Source organism: Acartia tonsa, chromosome 1 (assembly GCF_053477335.1).
Source record: "Acartia tonsa isolate MP-2025a chromosome 1, ASM5347733v1, whole genome shotgun sequence".
Classification (NCBI taxonomy): domain Eukaryota; kingdom Metazoa; phylum Arthropoda; class Copepoda; order Calanoida; family Acartiidae; genus Acartia; species Acartia tonsa.
The window spans coordinates 12478690-12496178 of record NC_137260.1 but is presented as its reverse complement, the minus strand read 5'-3'; the positions used below and the strand labels follow the sequence as shown (position 1 = coordinate 12496178).

Here is a 17489-nt window from a genome sequence, read left to right as displayed (position 1 = left end):
AAGGGGGAAGAAATATATTTTTTGGACCATTAGATAATTTAATGAATATTTCACCGAAAATGAATAATAGAAAAATTTCTAATATTTTGTAATGAAAATATTTGGAATTTTTAAACAATTATCTTCTTATGTAACAATTAGCTTTAAAAACAAAAACAATCATATCAACAACTCATTTTATTACATCTTTAAAATACTAGCTGCTACGCCCCTGGAGCGGTTAGGAAAATAGCTTAAAACCATCACAGGAAGCTTACCTGTAAAAAGTGAACCAAAATATGATCAACAGTTATTAGGATCTTAAGCTTCAGACAAAAAGACCTTACTACTTTATATAATAGGATAATGTGTTTAATCAGATAGCAGATTTAATGGGAATTTATTATCTTTAATTTCCTTAAAGAATGTAGAAACACGGAAGAATAAAGGCATTCAAAGGGCATTGTTCTTAAAATTTAATAAACAAAGAAAATAAATCTTTAAATATCTTTAATTTTATTTGAAGGAGGTGGAACTTTATTTTTGTAGATACATAACTTAAAATCACTCTTTTTTGTCTCCATCAAGTTTTTTTAAATTTCATCTAAGCCAGAATCATTATTTGGGGTATAGTCCTTTCCATGACATCGCTCCATATGGGGCGATGATTTTCTATAGCTCCTTCAAGGAGCTATAGCATAGCCTCTTATCATATGGAGCGATGTGAAAGCCCCTTTTAAGGAGCGTTCATATCGCCCCTTATGATAAGAGGCTATGCTATAGCTCCTTCATGGCCTCTTAATAGCTCCTTTGAAGGGGCGTTAATATCGCCTCTTATGATAAGAGGCTATACTATAGCCCCATGATGGCTCCTTCATAGCCTCTCCATCGCCCCTCCGTAGTCCCTTACCTTAATTTATATAACATCCCACTTGATGGCCCCTACATCGCTCCTCCATCGCCCCTTCTCCAAATTTATATTACATTGTACTTTGATGGCCCCTACATCGCTCCTACATCGCCCCTTCATCGCTCCTACATCGCTCCTTCATCGCTCCTTCTCCAAATTTATATTAAATTGTACTGTGATGGCCCCTACATCGCTCCTACATCGCTCCTTCATCGCTCCTACATCGCCCCTCCATCGCTCCTCCATCGCTCCTTCATCGCTCCTTCTCCAAATTTATATTAAATTGTACTGTGATGGCCCCTACATCGCTCCTACATCGCTCCTTCATCGCTCCTACATCGCCCCTTCATCGCTCCTTCTCCAAATTTATATTACATTGTACTTTGATGGCCCCTACATCGCCCCTCCATCGCTCCTACATCGCCCCTCCATCGCTCCTTCATCGCTCCATCTCCAAATTTATATTACATTGTACTTTGATGGCCCCTACATCGCCCCTCCATCGCTCCTACATCGCTCCTTCTCCAAATTTATATTACATTGTACTTTGATGGCCCCTACATCGCCCCTACATCGCTCCTCCATCGCTCCTTCATCGCTCCTACATCGCCCCTTAATAGCCCCTTACCTTAATTTATATAAAAAAGCCCCTACATAGCCTCTCCATCGCCCCTTAATAGCTCCTTACCTTAATTTATATAACATAGCCCCTACATAGCCTCTCCATCGCCCCTTAATAGCCCCTTACCTTAATTTATATAACAAAGCCCCTACATAGCCTCTCAATCGCCCCTTAATAGCCCCTTACCTTAATTTATATAGCATAGCCCCTACATAGCCTCTCCATCGCCCCTTAATAGCCCCTTACCCTAATCTATATAACATAGCCCCTACATAGCCTCTCCATCGCCCCTTAATAGCCCCTTACCTAAATTTATATAACAAAGCTCCTATATAGCCTCTCCATCGCCCCTTAATAGCCCCTTACCTTAATTTATATAACATAGCCCCTACATAGCCTCTCAATCGCCCCTTAATAGCCCCTTACCTTAATTTATATAACATAGCCCTACATAGCCTCTCCATCGCCCCTTAATAGCCCCTTACCTTAATTTATATAGCATAGCCCCTACATAGCCTCTCCATCGCCCCTTAATAGCCCCTTACCCTAATCTATATAACATAGCCCCTACATAGCCTCTCCATCGCCCCTTAATAGCCCCTTACCTAAATTTATATAACAAAGCTCCTATATAGCCTCTCCATCGCCCCTTAATAGCCCCTTACCTTAATTTATATAACATAGCCCCTACATAGCCTCTCAATCGCCCCTTAATAGCCCCTTACCTTAATTTATATAACATAGCCCTACATAGCCTCTCCATCGCCCCTTAATAGCCCCTTACCTTAATTTATATAGCATAGCCCCTACATAGCCTCTCCATCGCCCCTTAATAGCCCCTTACCCTAATCTATATAACATAGCCCCTACATAGCCCCTTCATCGCTCCTTCTCCAAATTTATATTACATTGTACTTTGATGGCCCCTACATCGCCCCTACATCGCTCCTCCATCGCTCCTTCATCGCTCCTACATCGCCCCTTAATAGCCCCTTACCTAAATTTATATAACAAAGCTCCTATATAGCCTCTCCATCGCCCCTTAATAGCCCCTTACCTTAATTTATATAACATAGCCCCTACATAGCCTCTCAATCGCCCCTTAATAGCCCCTTACCTTAATTTATATAACATAGCCCTACATAGCCTCTCCATCGCCCCTTAATAGCCCCTTACCTTAATTTATATAGCATAGCCCCTACATAGCCTCTCCATCGCCCCTTAATAGCCCCTTACCCTAATCTATATAACATAGCCCCTACATAGCCTCTCCATCGCCCCTTAATAGCCCCTTACCTAAATTTATATAACAAAGCTCCTATATAGCCTCTCCATCGCCCCTTAATAGCCCCTTACCTTAATTTATATAACATAGCCCCTACATAGCCTCTCAATCGCCCCTTAATAGCCCCTTACCTTAATTTATATAACATAGCCCTACATAGCCTCTCCATCGCCCCTTAATAGCCCCTTACCTTAATTTATATAGCATAGCCCCTACATAGCCTCTCCATCGCCCCTTAATAGCCCCTTACCTTAATTTATATAGCATAGCCCCTACATAGCCTCTCCATCGCCCCTTAATAGCCCCTTACCCTAATCTATATAACATAGCCCCTACATAGCCTCTCCATCGCCCCTTAATAGCCCCTTACCTAAATTTATATAACAAAGCTCCTATATAGCCTCTCCATCGCCCCTTAATAGCCCCTTACCTTAATTTATATAACATAGCCCCTACATAGCCTCTCAATCGCCCCTTAATAGCCCCTTACCTTAATTTATATAACATAGCCCTGTATAGCCTCTCCATCGCCCCTTAATAGCCCCTTACCTTAATTTATATAACATAGCCCTACATAGCCTCTCCATCGCCCCTTAATAGCCCCTTACCTTAATTTATATAGCATAGCCCCTACATAGCCTCTCCATCGCCCCTTAATAGCCTCTTACCTTAATTTATATAATCCTTACCTTAATATATATAACATAGCCCCTACATAGCCTCTCCATCGTCCCTAAATAGCCCCTTACCCTAATTTATATAACATAGCCCCTACATAGCCTCTCCATCGCCCCTTAATAGCCTCTTACCTTAATTTATATAACATAGGCCCTACAAAGCATCTCCATCGCCCCTTACCTTAATTATATAACATAGCCCCTACATAGCCTCTCCATCGCCCCTTAATAGCCTCTTACCTTAATTTATATAACATAGCCCCTTCATAGCCTCTTCATCGCCCCTTACCTTAATTTATATAACATAGGCCCTTTATGGCTCCTGTACAGCCTCTGTAATTGTATTGCCCCTTCATTATAGAAGGTAGGGCATTAAGGTAAGGAAGGAATGTGACCCTCTACAGTTTTAAATTTAAGTTTTAAAAGGATGACAAGGATGACAACATTTATAAAAGCAAAGCTCTGAAACGGTAGAAAAAAGTTTAATGAACATTAATAATGTAGAATGTCAGAACTGAATAGTCAGAACATAAATTTAAAATTCGAAACAAAATTGTAAGTAAATTTATTGAGAAATTGCTTACATCCAGGAAAATGCTTAAGGACGTACTCACATTTTTTGGACTTGTTTATAGATATGATTCGCTTATAACATTCTATTTTGTTGTCCTAGGAATCAGTATCCCAGAAATCAGATTAATCGGATAATTTTGATACATAAAAATTTGTTGTAAGTTAATAATTAGTATGCTTAAAATGGACGTACGGATATTCTGATAATGATTATAGACTTTCTAAATCGTACCTTTCTACTACAGGAATCACATGCCTAAATTAACGAAAATAGCTAACCGTTACGGACGTACGGACTGATCCTTAATATAGAAAAGCTTTGCTTTTAAAAAGTTAAAAAGATTTTTTGAGGGGATGGGGTAATATTTTTCTTGGGGTGAATTTTCTGGGAGGGTGGAGATACCCTCCCTCGAAATAATTATAAACCCTCTATGAACTTAAAAGAAGCTTCACTGTAAAGGAGAACCATATAGGTTCAGCGGTTAGCTTTTCTACAGACAAAAAAAGATTACTACTTTATATAATAGGTTATGAAAAAGGAAAAAAAAGCAAGATAACAAGGATAACAACATTCACAAAAGCAAAGCTCTAAAATCAGGAGGTCAAACATAAATTTTGTTAAAATTAGCGTAAATCTATAATACAAAGTAGAATGATGTCTGTCCATCCGTCTGTCTGTCTGTTTGTCCGTCTGTCTGTCAGTCCCTTAAGATCTCGGTAACCACTGAACCGATTATATTCTACTATTCAGGGATTATACGGGCATAATTTTATTTTTAGTATTTGATTATAATACTAAACCTTGTTGTCCTAAGAAACATTACTCCAAAACCCAGATGAATGGGACAATGATATTATACAAAAAAAATGGACGTACATACTTTCTAGTAATGAATATAGTATTGTACCCAACTGTTATAGAAATCATTCTGCAAAGTTTGAAATCGATAGGATATTTATAACATGTCTAAATTAAAGAAAATGTCGTCTAACCGTTTGGACGTACGGACAAACCAATCCTTACTATAGAAAAGTTTCGCATTTAAAAAGGAAAATTATAATGAAAATATAATGAATTAATAAAATAAATATAAATAATATAATAACATAATGAAATAAAGAAAAAAAAATAAACTAAGAGAATGAAATTTTTTAGTTAAATAGAATATTGAATAAGGATCATATAATGGACAAACAGACAAAGTAAGTTATAGAGCAGACTTTAAGAGAATATGCTATTACTCAAAGATTATCACGAAACCTAAGTCTTTTGAAGCATAATTGAGAGACAGACAAAATAATTTATAGACTGGATATACATATGTCATGGGAATATTCACTAAAAATCTCAACAGTCTATCTTTAACAATAGCAGAGAAAACCACATGCTTAACTTAATGAGAAGAGCAATGACGAAAGGACTAACCCTAATTGTAGAAAAGTTTCTCTTTTAACAAAAAAAGTATTTTTTTTTTGGTCTGAAGCTTAAAAATTTCATAAACTGACTAAATTCTCCATTTAAGGGAAGCTTCACATAGGTCATGGGATGGTTTTTTGCTATTTCATTTTCAGATTTAAGCCCCTAATTGGTTTAGGCTATTTTTCTGCCTCCTTACATTAAAAAGAGCGCAGCTGCAAGTGAATAAGAAAAGAGAAATATAAAAGAAGAATACATATTATCCTATTATATAAAGTAGTAAAACATAAACAAACGTTGGAGTGGACAAACCTAGGAATGGGACAATCGTCGGAGTGGACATTGCTTATGTAAAACGCAGGAGTGTCTTTAATTTTATTTATAAGATAAAAATCTTTCAAAACAAAAAAAAAATCTTGAATATCTTTTCTCACAGACTGAAATTTTAAAATCAGTCTGACAGTTTTCCAAAGTAGGTAAGTTCTATCGAAAGGCAAAGGTTTGAAACAGATAGAACATTTCATTAAACTAAAACATATTTTTTTCTCACATTGTTTACAACTGTCAAATATGTTTTTTTATATGCCTAACCCCTGCAGGGGGCTTATTTGTATATTTATATCTTAACCTAACCTAACCTGTGTAGAAATAACTAAACAAATGTTGTTGAAACCTAATTTTTAAGATATTATAGACACTTCTGCGTTTTACTTATATAATGTCCACTCCGACATTTGTCCGAAATATCCTGCGTTTGTCCACGTTAGTAAGGCTTTCTGTTCTGAAACTTAAGATCTCAATAACTACTAAACAGATTGCGCTTTCTATTTCAGGTAAGCTTAATATTTGTCTTGTAATGGCTTTAGGCTATTTTATTTTAAGTCGAGGGATGGTTTTAGGCTATTCTATTTTAAGTCCTGGGAAGGTTTTAGGCTTTTATTCATTCCCCTTTGAATACAGAGCCAATAGATGCTGGGGGCGTAGCCGCTAGTCGATATACAAAGTTTTTTTTTGTCTGTAGCAAAGGATCTCGTTTGCTCCTAAACCGATATGATGTATGTCTGTCTGTCTATATCGTAGGATCTTGCTAACCGCTGAGTCCTGAGATGATTTTAAGATAGTTTATTTTTTTTCCTTATAATAAAATAACAGGATATTTGTCCATAAAAAGCGAAGCAATATCTTAATTTTTGTTGTTGGAACTGTTATTCAGTTGATTATACCGAGGATCTAAAGGAATAAGACAATGGCCGATAAATTTTTATCCTTCCCTAATAACGATACACAAAATTGCAACACTACAACCAAAATATGACAAAAGTCCCCAAAGTTTTGAGCCAACGAATAAGAAAACTTCATTATAAAACTTTGGAGACTATTGTAAAAATTGCCTAATGTTTCCTTTCTCCCTGAGATTATACAGACTATCCTTAAACTAATATTTACATTAAAGTAACAGGATGTTTATCAGTATCAACTGAACCGATATGCTTCTCCTTTACATTGAAGCTTATTTTACTCGCAGGAAAAGTTTTCATTTTGGGGAGGGGACCAACACTTTCAGCCCCCGGAAGGTATCACTTCCCTTAAATTCTTAACCTTCCCCCTCCCCCCCCCTCTCCACCACATCTATTCATTAAAGTACTCCTAGGGTCATCTATGGGATTAGCCGTTAGTGACTTAAAAATAATTCAAGTGCAATGATATATTTACCAAATTAATACGATAATTTTGTATACATTTTTTATGAAAAAAAATTATTTTGCCAAAGGCAGCCAAAAAATAAGCAGCAAATATTTCAAAAATGCTCTGATAATCAGAGATCTACAGGGATAAGACGAGTGTCGATAAAATGATATATATACATATATACAGTGTGTTTTTTTATGAGAACTTTTTTGAAAGCAATTTTACCTTACTTATAGTTATCAGAATTTAATGATTAATGGCTTATTCTCTTCTTTTTTTATAACCTTTAATAGAAAAGCAAAAAATATTTCAGTTTTTATTCAAAAAGTACAGTAAATTAAAAAATTTAAATCTTAGGTGTCAACATCTAAAAATGGTTTTAGTGCATTTTTCTTATAATCTACCTTTGCAAGAATGGCTGCAAAACGCTTCAAAGTTGAGATATAGAGCTAAAAATTTATATAGATACTATTTGTGACATGTACTAGAACATTTTGAAATTTGAAGGCCATATCTCAACCAGGGAGGGAATACTGGCCCCCCAATGTACTCCCTCCATTCTTGGAAAGGGTAGAAGATTTGAGCATTAGAAAAATGCGCTAAAACCATTTCTCGTATTCATTTGAATCCGGTGGATAGGAACCGGTTCTCATCCATACGAAAAAACTATGTCTAGCATCGTATTATATCCAGCTTTCTACGAATATAGATATGTACAATCATAAGATTAAACCCAGTTTTTTTAGCCGGTGCCTTCGGCACCTCGGGGCTAAAAAAACTAGTTTTAATCTCATAATTGTACTTTCTATATCCGCGGAAAGCCGTTTATAATACGATGCGAGAAATAACTATTTTAGATGTTGACACCCATGTTTTGAAATTTTGAATTTACTGTACTTTTTAAATAAAAACTGAAATATTTTTTTGCTTTTCTGTTAATGGTTATAAAAAACGAAGAGAATAAGCCATTAAATTCTGATAACTATAAGTAGGGTAAAATTGCTTTCAAAAATGTTCTCATAAAAAAAACACTTTATATATATGTATGTTTATATATTAATTATTCCCATTGATGATTCACAAAATTACCCCTTCTTTAGTTTAGAATTAGTGGTTGAAACATTTAGACACTCAACTTAATGAACTAAACAATCACTAAACAATAAAAAGTCCCCAAGGTTGTTAATCTAACGAATAAGAAAACGGTATTATAAAACTTTGGAGACTAGACAGCACTCTTGGATAAGCCAACTTATAACACTTTGGGAACTATCCCAATCCTCCCTGGCGAAATGACAATGAGATTTTTTGGTAAATTTGTGGCAAACTTTATTCTTAATAAATTAGCACTTGCCAAAATTATACTGGAGAGATATTTCATTGAAGAATAAATCTTTTTTTTTGCCCAAACTTTTCGTCAGCCAATAATAACAGATAAGTTAAACATTGTAAAAATAATATAGTAACTTAACTCGAGTTGTCGAGAAATTAGGTCCTGAGATGGTTTTAGGCCTGGAAAGGTTTATAACAATTTTATCTGTATTTCTTAAAATAAATTAACAGAATCTTTGTCTGTATGTATGAATGTCTGTCTGTACCGAAGGATCTTGCTAACCGCTGAACCAATATGGTTCTCCTTTACAGTGAAGATTCCTATAGGTCCTGAGATCGTTCTCCTTAATAGGGTAGCTTCTCATAGGTCCTGGGGAGGTTAATAACTATTTTATTTTAATCCTTATAATAAAGTAACAGGATCTTTGTCTGTATGTATGTCTGTCTGTACCTTGCTAACCACTAAACCGACATGGTTCTCCTTTACAGTGAAGCTTCCTATGGGTAATGAGATGGCTTTAGGCCATTTTATTTTTAATCCTTATAAAAAGTAACAGGATCATTGTCTGTATGTATCAAAGAAGATCGCTAACTGCAGAACCGATATGGTTCTCCTTTATAGGGTAGCTTCCAATAGATCCTGGGAAGGTGTATAACTGTTTTGAAGGAGGATATAAGGGGCTATTAAGGGGCGATGGAGAGGCTATATAGAGGCTATGTTATATAAATTAAGGTAAGGGGCTTTTAAGTGGCGATGGAGGGCTATTAAGGGGCGATGGAGAGGCTATGTTATATAAATTAAGGTAAGGAGCTATTAAGGGGCGATGGAGAGGCTATGTAGCGGCTATGTTATATAAATTGGCTATTAAGGGGCGATGGAGAGGCTATATAGGGGCTATTTTATATAAATTAAGGTAAAGGACTATTAAGGGGCGATGGAGAGGCTATATAGGGGCTATGCTATATAAATTAAGGTAAGGGGCTATTAAGGGGCTATGTTATATAAATTCGGGTAAGGGGCTATTAAGGGGCGATGGGGAGGCTATGTAGGAGCTATGTTATATAATTAAGGTAAGGGGATATTAAGGGGCGATGGAGAGGCTATGTAGGGGCTATGTTACATAATTAAGGTAAGAGGCTATTATGGGGCGATGGAGAGGCTATGTAGGAGCTTTGTTATATAGATTAAGGTAAGGGGCTATTAAGGGGCGATGGAGAGGCTTTGTAGGGGCTATGTTATATAGATTAGGGTAAGGGGCTATTAAGGGGCGATGGAGAGGCTATGTAGGGGCTATGCTATATAAATTAAGGTAAGGGGCTATTAAGGGGCGATGGAGAGGCTATGTAGGGCTATGTTATATAAATTAAGGTAAGGGGCTATTAAGGGGCGATTGAGAGGCTATGTAGGGGCTATGTTATATAAATTAAGGTAAGGGGCTATTAAGGGGCGATTGAGAGGCTATGTAGGGGCTATGTTATATAAATTAAGGTAAGGGGCTATTAAGGGGCGATGGAGAGGCTATATAGGAGCTTTGTTATATAAATTTAGGTAAGGGGCTATTAAGGGGCGATTGAGAGGCTATGTAGGGGCTATGTTATATAAATTAAGGTAAGGGGCTATTAAGGGGCGATTGAGAGGCTATGTAGGGCTATGTTATATAAATTAAGGTAAGGGGCTATTAAGGGGCGATTGAGAGGCTATGTAGGGGCTATGTTATATAAATTAAGGTAAGGGGCTATTAAGGGGCGATGGAGAGGCTATATAGGAGCTTTGTTATATAAATTTAGGTAAGGGGCTATTAAGGGGCGATGTAGGAGCGATGAAGGAGCGATGGAGGAGCGATGTAGGGGCGATGTAGGGGCCATCAAAGTACAATGTAATATAAATTTGGAGAAGGAGCGATGAAGGGGCTATGTAGGGGCTATGTTATATAGATTAGGGTAAGGGGCTATTAAGGGGCGATGGAGAGGCTATGTAGGGGCTATGCTATATAAATTAAGGTAAGGGGCTATTAAGGGGCGATGGAGAGGCTATGTAGGGCTATGTTATATAAATTAAGGTAAGGGGCTATTAAGGGGCGATTGAGAGGCTATGTAGGGGCTATGTTATATAAATTAAGGTAAGGGGCTATTAAGGGGCGATGGAGAGGCTATATAGGAGCTTTGTTATATAAATTTAGGTAAGGGGCTATTAAGGGGCGATGGAGAGGCTATGTAGGGGCTATGTTATATAGATTAGGGTAAGGGGCTATTAAGGGGCGATGGAGAGGCTATGTAGGGGCTATGCTATATAAATTAAGGTAAGGGGCTATTAAGGGGCGATGGAGAGGCTATGTAGGGCTATGTTATATAAATTAAGGTAAGGGGCTATTAAGGGGCGATTGAGAGGCTATGTAGGGGCTATGTTATATAAATTAAGGTAAGGGGCTATTAAGGGGCGATGGAGAGGCTATATAGGAGCTTTGTTATATAAATTTAGGTAAGGGGCTATTAAGGGGCGATGGAGAGGCTATGTAGGGGCTATGTTATATAGATTAGGGTAAGGGGCTATTAAGGGGCGATGGAGAGGCTATGTAGGGGCTATGCTATATAAATTAAGGTAAGGGGCTATTAAGGGGCGATGGAGAGGCTATGTAGGGCTATGTTATATAAATTAAGGTAAGGGGCTATTAAGGGGCGATTGAGAGGCTATGTAGGGGCTATGTTATATAAATTAAGGTAAGGGGCTATTAAGGGGCGATGGAGAGGCTATATAGGAGCTTTGTTATATAAATTTAGGTAAGGGGCTATTAAGGGGCGATGTAGGAGCGATGAAGGAGCGATGGAGGAGCGATGTAGGGGCGATGTAGGGGCCATCAAAGTACAATGTAATATAAATTTGGAGAAGGAGCGATGAAGGGGCTATGTAGGGGCTATGTTATATAGATTAGGGTAAGGGGCTATTAAGGGGCGATGGAGAGGCTATGTAGGGGCTATGCTATATAAATTAAGGTAAGGGGCTATTAAGGGGCGATGGAGAGGCTATGTAGGGCTATGTTATATAAATTAAGGTAAGGGGCTATTAAGGGGCGATTGAGAGGCTATGTAGGGGCTATGTTATATAAATTAAGGTAAGGGGCTATTAAGGGGCGATGGAGAGGCTATATAGGAGCTTTGTTATATAAATTTAGGTAAGGGGCTATTAAGGGGCGATGGAGAGGCTATGTAGGGGCTATGTTATATAGATTAGGGTAAGGGGCTATTAAGGGGCGATGGAGAGGCTATGTAGGGGCTATGTTATATAAATTAAGGTAAGGGGCTATTAAGGGGCGATGGAGAGGCTATGTAGGGCTATGTTATATAAATTAAGGTAAGGGGCTATTAAGGGGCGATTGAGAGGCTATGTAGGGGCTATGTTATATAAATTAAGGTAAGGGGCTATTAAGGGGCGATGGAGAGGCTATATAGGAGCTTTGTTATATAAATTTAGGTAAGGGGCTATTAAGGGGCGATGTAGGAGCGATGAAGGAGCGATGGAGGAGTGATGTAGGGGCGATGTAGGGGCCATCAAAGTACAATGTAATATAAATTTGGAGAAGGAGCGATGAAGGGGCTATGTAGGGGCTATGTTATATAGATTAGGGTAAGGGGCTATTAAGGGGCGATGGAGAGGCTATGTAGGGGCTATGCTATATAAATTAAGGTAAGGGGCTATTAAGGGGCGATGGAGAGTCTATGTAGGGCTATGTTATATAAATTAAGGTAAGGGGCTATTAAGGGGCGATTGAGAGGCTATGTAGGGGCTATGTTATATAAATTAAGGTAAGGGGCTATTAAGGGGCGATGGAGAGGCTATATAGGAGCTTTGTTATATAAATTTAGGTAAGGGGCTATTAAGGGGCGATGTAGGAGCGATGAAGGAGCGATGGAGGAGCGATGTAGGGGCGATGTAGGGGCCATCAAAGTACAATGTAATATAAATTTGGAGAAGGAGCGATGAAGGGGCTATGTAGGGGCTATGTTATATAGATTAGGGTAAGGGGCTATTAAGGGGCGATGGAGAGGCTATGTAGGGGCTATGCTATATAAATTAAGGTAAGGGGCTATTAAGGGGCGATGGAGAGGCTATGTAGGGCTATGTTATATAAATTAAGGTAAGGGGCTATTAAGGGGCGATTGAGAGGCTATGTAGGGGCTATGTTATATAAATTAAGGTAAGGGGCTATTAAGGGGCGATGGAGAGGCTATATAGGAGCTTTGTTATATAAATTTAGGTAAGGGGCTATTAAGGGGCGATGGAGAGGCTATGTAGGGGCTATGTTATATAGATTAGGGTAAGGGGCTATTAAGGGGCGATGGAGAGGCTATGTAGGGGCTATGCTATATAAATTAAGGTAAGGGGCTATTAAGGGGCGATGGAGAGGCTATGTAGGGCTATGTTATATAAATTAAGGTAAGGGGCTATTAAGGGGCGATTGAGAGGCTATGTAGGGGCTATGTTATATAAATTAAGGTAAGGGGCTATTAAGGGGCGATGGAGAGGCTATATAGGAGCTTTGTTATATAAATTTAGGTAAGGGGCTATTAAGGGGCGATGTAGGAGCGATGAAGGAGCGATGGAGGAGTGATGTAGGGGCGATGTAGGGGCCATCAAAGTACAATGTAATATAAATTTGGAGAAGGAGCGATGAAGGGGCTATGTAGGGGCTATGTTATATAGATTAGGGTAAGGGGCTATTAAGGGGCGATGGAGAGGCTATGTAGGGGCTATGCTATATAAATTAAGGTAAGGGGCTATTAAGGGGCGATGGAGAGTCTATGTAGGGCTATGTTATATAAATTAAGGTAAGGGGCTATTAAGGGGCGATTGAGAGGCTATGTAGGGGCTATGTTATATAAATTAAGGGAAGGGGCTATTAAGGGGCGATGGAGAGGCTATATAGGAGCTTTGTTATATAAATTTAGGTAAGGGGCTATTAAGGGGCGATGGAGAGGCTATGTAGGGGCTATGTTATATAGATTAGGGTAAGGGGCTATTAAGGGGCGATGGAGAGGCTATGTAGGGGCTATGCTATATAAATTAAGGTAAGGGGCTATTAAGGGGCGATGGAGAGGCTATGTAGGGCTATTTTATATAAATTAAGGTAAGGGGCTATTAAGGGGCGATTGAGAGGCTATGTAGGGGCTATGTTATATAAATTAAGGTAAGGGGCTATTAAGGGGCGATGGAGAGGCTATATAGGAGCTTTGTTATATAAATTTAGGTAAGGGGCTATTAAGGGGCGATGTAGGAGCGATGAAGGAGCGATGGAGGAGCGATGTAGGGGCGATGTAGGGGCCATCAAAGTACAATGTAATATAAATTTGGAGAAGGAGCGATGAAGGGGCTATGTAGGGGCTATGTTATATAGATTAGGGTAAGGGGCTATTAAGGGGCGATGGAGAGGCTATGTAGGGGCTATGCTATATAAATTAAGGTAAGGGGCTATTAAGGGGCGATGGAGAGGCTATGTAGGGCTATGTTATATAAATTAAGGTAAGGGGCTATTAAGGGGCGATTGAGAGGCTATGTAGGGGCTATGTTATATAAATTAAGGTAAGTGGCTATTAAGGGGCGATAGAGAGGCCATATAGGAGCTTTGTTATATAAATTAAGGTAAGGGGCTATTAAGGGGCGATGGAGGAGCGATGTAGGGGCCATCAAGTTGCAATGTAATATAAATTTGGAGAAGTAGCGATGAAGGGGCGATGTAGGAGCGATGAAGGAGCGATGGAGGAGCGATGTAGGGGCCATCACAGTACAATTTAATATAAATTTGGAGAAGGAGCGATGAAGGAGCGATGAAGGAGCGATGGAGGGGCGATGTAGGAGCGATGTAGCAGCGATGTAGGGGCCATCAAGTTGCAATGTAATATAAATTTGGAGAAGGAGCGATGAAGGGGCGATGTAGGAGCGATGAAGGAGCGATGTAGGAGCGATGTAGGGGCCATCACAGTACAATGTAATATAAATTTGAAGAAGGAGCGATGAAGGGGCGATGTAGGAGCGATGGAGGGGCGATGTAGGGGTAATCAAAGTACAATGTAATATAAATTTGAAGAAGGAGCGATGAAGGGGCGATGTAGAAGCGATGGAGGGGCAATGTAGGGGCCATCAAAGTACAATCTAATATAAATTTGGAGAAGGAGCGATGGAGGAGCGATGTAGGAGCGATGTAGGGGCCATCAAGGGACTAAGATATATATAATAGTGAAGGGGCCATGAAGAGGCGATATTTAATTAAATAGCCCCTTGGGATAAGAGGACATATCATCTCCTCTTTAGAAGGGGCGATAAATGAGCGATAAAGGATCATTTAATCGCCTCTTAGGGCAAGGGGCTATTAAATCGCTCCTTTCAAGGAGTCATAACATCGCCTCTTGTTATATGGGGCTATTAAATCGCTCCTTTCAAGGAGCCAATACATCGCCCCTTGTCATAAGAGGCGATCAATTAAAATCATCGCTCCATATGGAGCGATGTCATGGAAAGGACTATACCCATTATTTGTATAACTAATTTACTTTTAAAGGTTTCAAGGTAGACAAAATTAGCATAAAACCACGATAACGGGCTTGTCTTAAAAGCGAATTAGATGTTTAGTTTATATTGCTATAAACTGGGTTTTAATTAACATCCTCACTATTTTAGGAGAAGAGTTAACAACAAACTATTTACATTACCATTACCATTTCTTTGGCTTATCTTACAGGTAAGATTATTTTAAACAAGACAACTTTAATTAAAGAAAATCTTGACAGATTAAATTCATGGCTTTTTATCTGTTAATTTTAGATCTCTTGAATTACTATCTTTGGCTCTTCGTCTGTTTTATTTATGATCTCATAAACAAAGTGTTTACTGACACTTTACCTGTTAAATTTTAGATCTCCTGTACTAAGTAATCACTGGCACTTAACCTGTTTTATTTTAGATCTCCTGAACTAAGTGATCACTAACACTTTATCTGTTTTATTTTAGATCTCCTGACCTAAGTGATCACTGACACTTTACCTGATTTATTTTAGATCTCCTGACCTAAGTGACCACTGACACTTTACCTGTTTTATTTAGATATCTTGAGCTAGGGGATCATTGACACTTTACCTGATTTATTTTGAGTCTCCTAAACTAAGTGACCTCTAACACTTTAACTGTTTTATTTAGATCTCTTGAGGTAAGGGATCATTGACACTTTACCTCTTTTTTTTAGATCTCCTGAGCTAAGTGATCACTGGCACTTTACATGTGACTGTAAGAGATGTAAAGATCCTACAGGGAAGCAATGTCCATAATTGATATTTGTCTTGTAAACTTTTTATTCTTACAGTATGATGTGTTTGTGAATTAAACATGTTACCTATCTTGATCCAGGGGACACATTATTTCACGCTTTAGACGCTGACATAGGATTACAAACTATTATAGATACAAACATTTCTTCCCTCTAATTTAACAATCTAATTATATCTTTTGTCCAAATCCTGTAAAAAATATGTCTAAAAGGTCAAAAAATTAAAATACTGTTTTTAGTAAAATTAAAAGTAAAAATTTATCTATCATTTATCTAACTGTGGGTACTTACTACTTAGCCATCTTATTATAAATGGATAATGCTTGAAACAGAATTTGGAACAATGAGTGATGCTTTGGTTTGTCCTGACTGTACACAGGGAAGATTAACTCCACTTAATAATCAAAGGTATGACTCAAGGTATGATGATAATAAAGTATCACCACGCTGTATGAGATACCTTATTTTTTATACATTCAAAAGTTATACTTGTATATTGTTAATTTTATAAAAGAAAGTTTTGTTTTTCGAATATGTATTCCGGATCATGGAAGAAAAGCGTAGTGGCGGTTTACGTCGTATTTTCACAGTAGCTTTTATCCTATTTCTAGACCCTCCGACGCGATCATTTACATTTACCTAACCTAATCTAAATTTAATTTGAAAAACATATACAGACAAAATTACATATAATGATATAACTAGGAGTATGAGATATTTATTTACATTATCATAGTTTAGTAACTTGTAATTGAGATAGGAAAAATCTGTTTATTTTATTATTGTAAAAATCAAGAAGGTCTGAAGAAAAATAGTTTTTTTTTGTCCAGAAATTTTAACAGTTACGATGAAAATTGGATTGAAATTGTAAGGGTATAATGGTTGTTTTAATTCTAATTTAAAATACAGTCTGCTTTGCTTAATGTTAGCGATTTATCCTTAGCGGCTAAAATTGGTTGGATAAATGAGAATATATTGAGAAAAGATGAAAGAAATTTTCCAGTGACGATTGTCCAATCTAATATTACAAGATTAATAAAACTTTAGAAACCTTTTTGCCCAGATTTAATAGAAATTTCATAGTTACAAAAACCCATTAAAAGTTTTCCTTCCAATTCTATTCCAATTCGATAAGTTTAAATTTGTAGAAAGTATTAATGGGAATTTTCCTTCTGATCAAGATTATTTTGAAATAGAAGATTATTATGATTTACAATAATATTAGTAGCGAGTTTTCTTACTAATTTTGTGCGTCTTTTTGCTTTTTATTTCCCAATTTTTTTATCTACTTACTTTTCAGCAAATTTAGTTATTAAAACTAAAAAGAAATACTCAGCCACCAGCTTCAATATTGGAAAATCTGCAGCAGCCAATCGGCATCTGTACTCCAAGTTGAACTTGAAATCCTTACCTTTTTAATTCAGCCTCAGTCACATTTCCTTCAATCCCAAAGGCTACTGTAAAAATTCTTTGCTTCTATTTCATTAATTTTTAACGATCTACAACTAGACTTTGATATTTAAGAACTTTTGCATACTATTTTATTCTAACTTTTTGCCACATCCATAGAGAAAAAAATAAAAGAGAGGAATCGAAGCAACTAGAAGACGAAAATAGGCAGTGGGCCTAGAGGCCTACTCAGCGCTGTTGCCGCGCTAAAATTTATTGCTATTCCACTACTTTTCAAATGGG

The 17489-nt window shown here is 37.6% G+C and overlaps 1 protein-coding gene across 3 annotated transcripts in view; it reads left to right on the top strand.

Annotated features, from left to right (window-relative positions):
• Positions 1-17489, top strand: part of LOC145313201 (SET domain-containing protein SmydA-8-like) — a 53956-nt gene that overhangs the window by 23984 nt on the left and 12483 nt on the right. For 2 of the 3 annotated variants that reach the window (XM_080152497.1, XM_080152512.1), the window contains 3 exons: positions 15155-15215; positions 15717-15781; positions 16130-16217. In XM_080152497.1, coding sequence (XP_080008623.1) covers positions 15155-15215; positions 15717-15781; positions 16130-16217 — 214 coding nt within the window. The remainder of the gene's footprint in view (positions 1-15154; positions 15216-15716; positions 15782-16129; positions 16218-17489) is intronic. The other variant, XM_080152503.1, reaches the window with a different exon arrangement.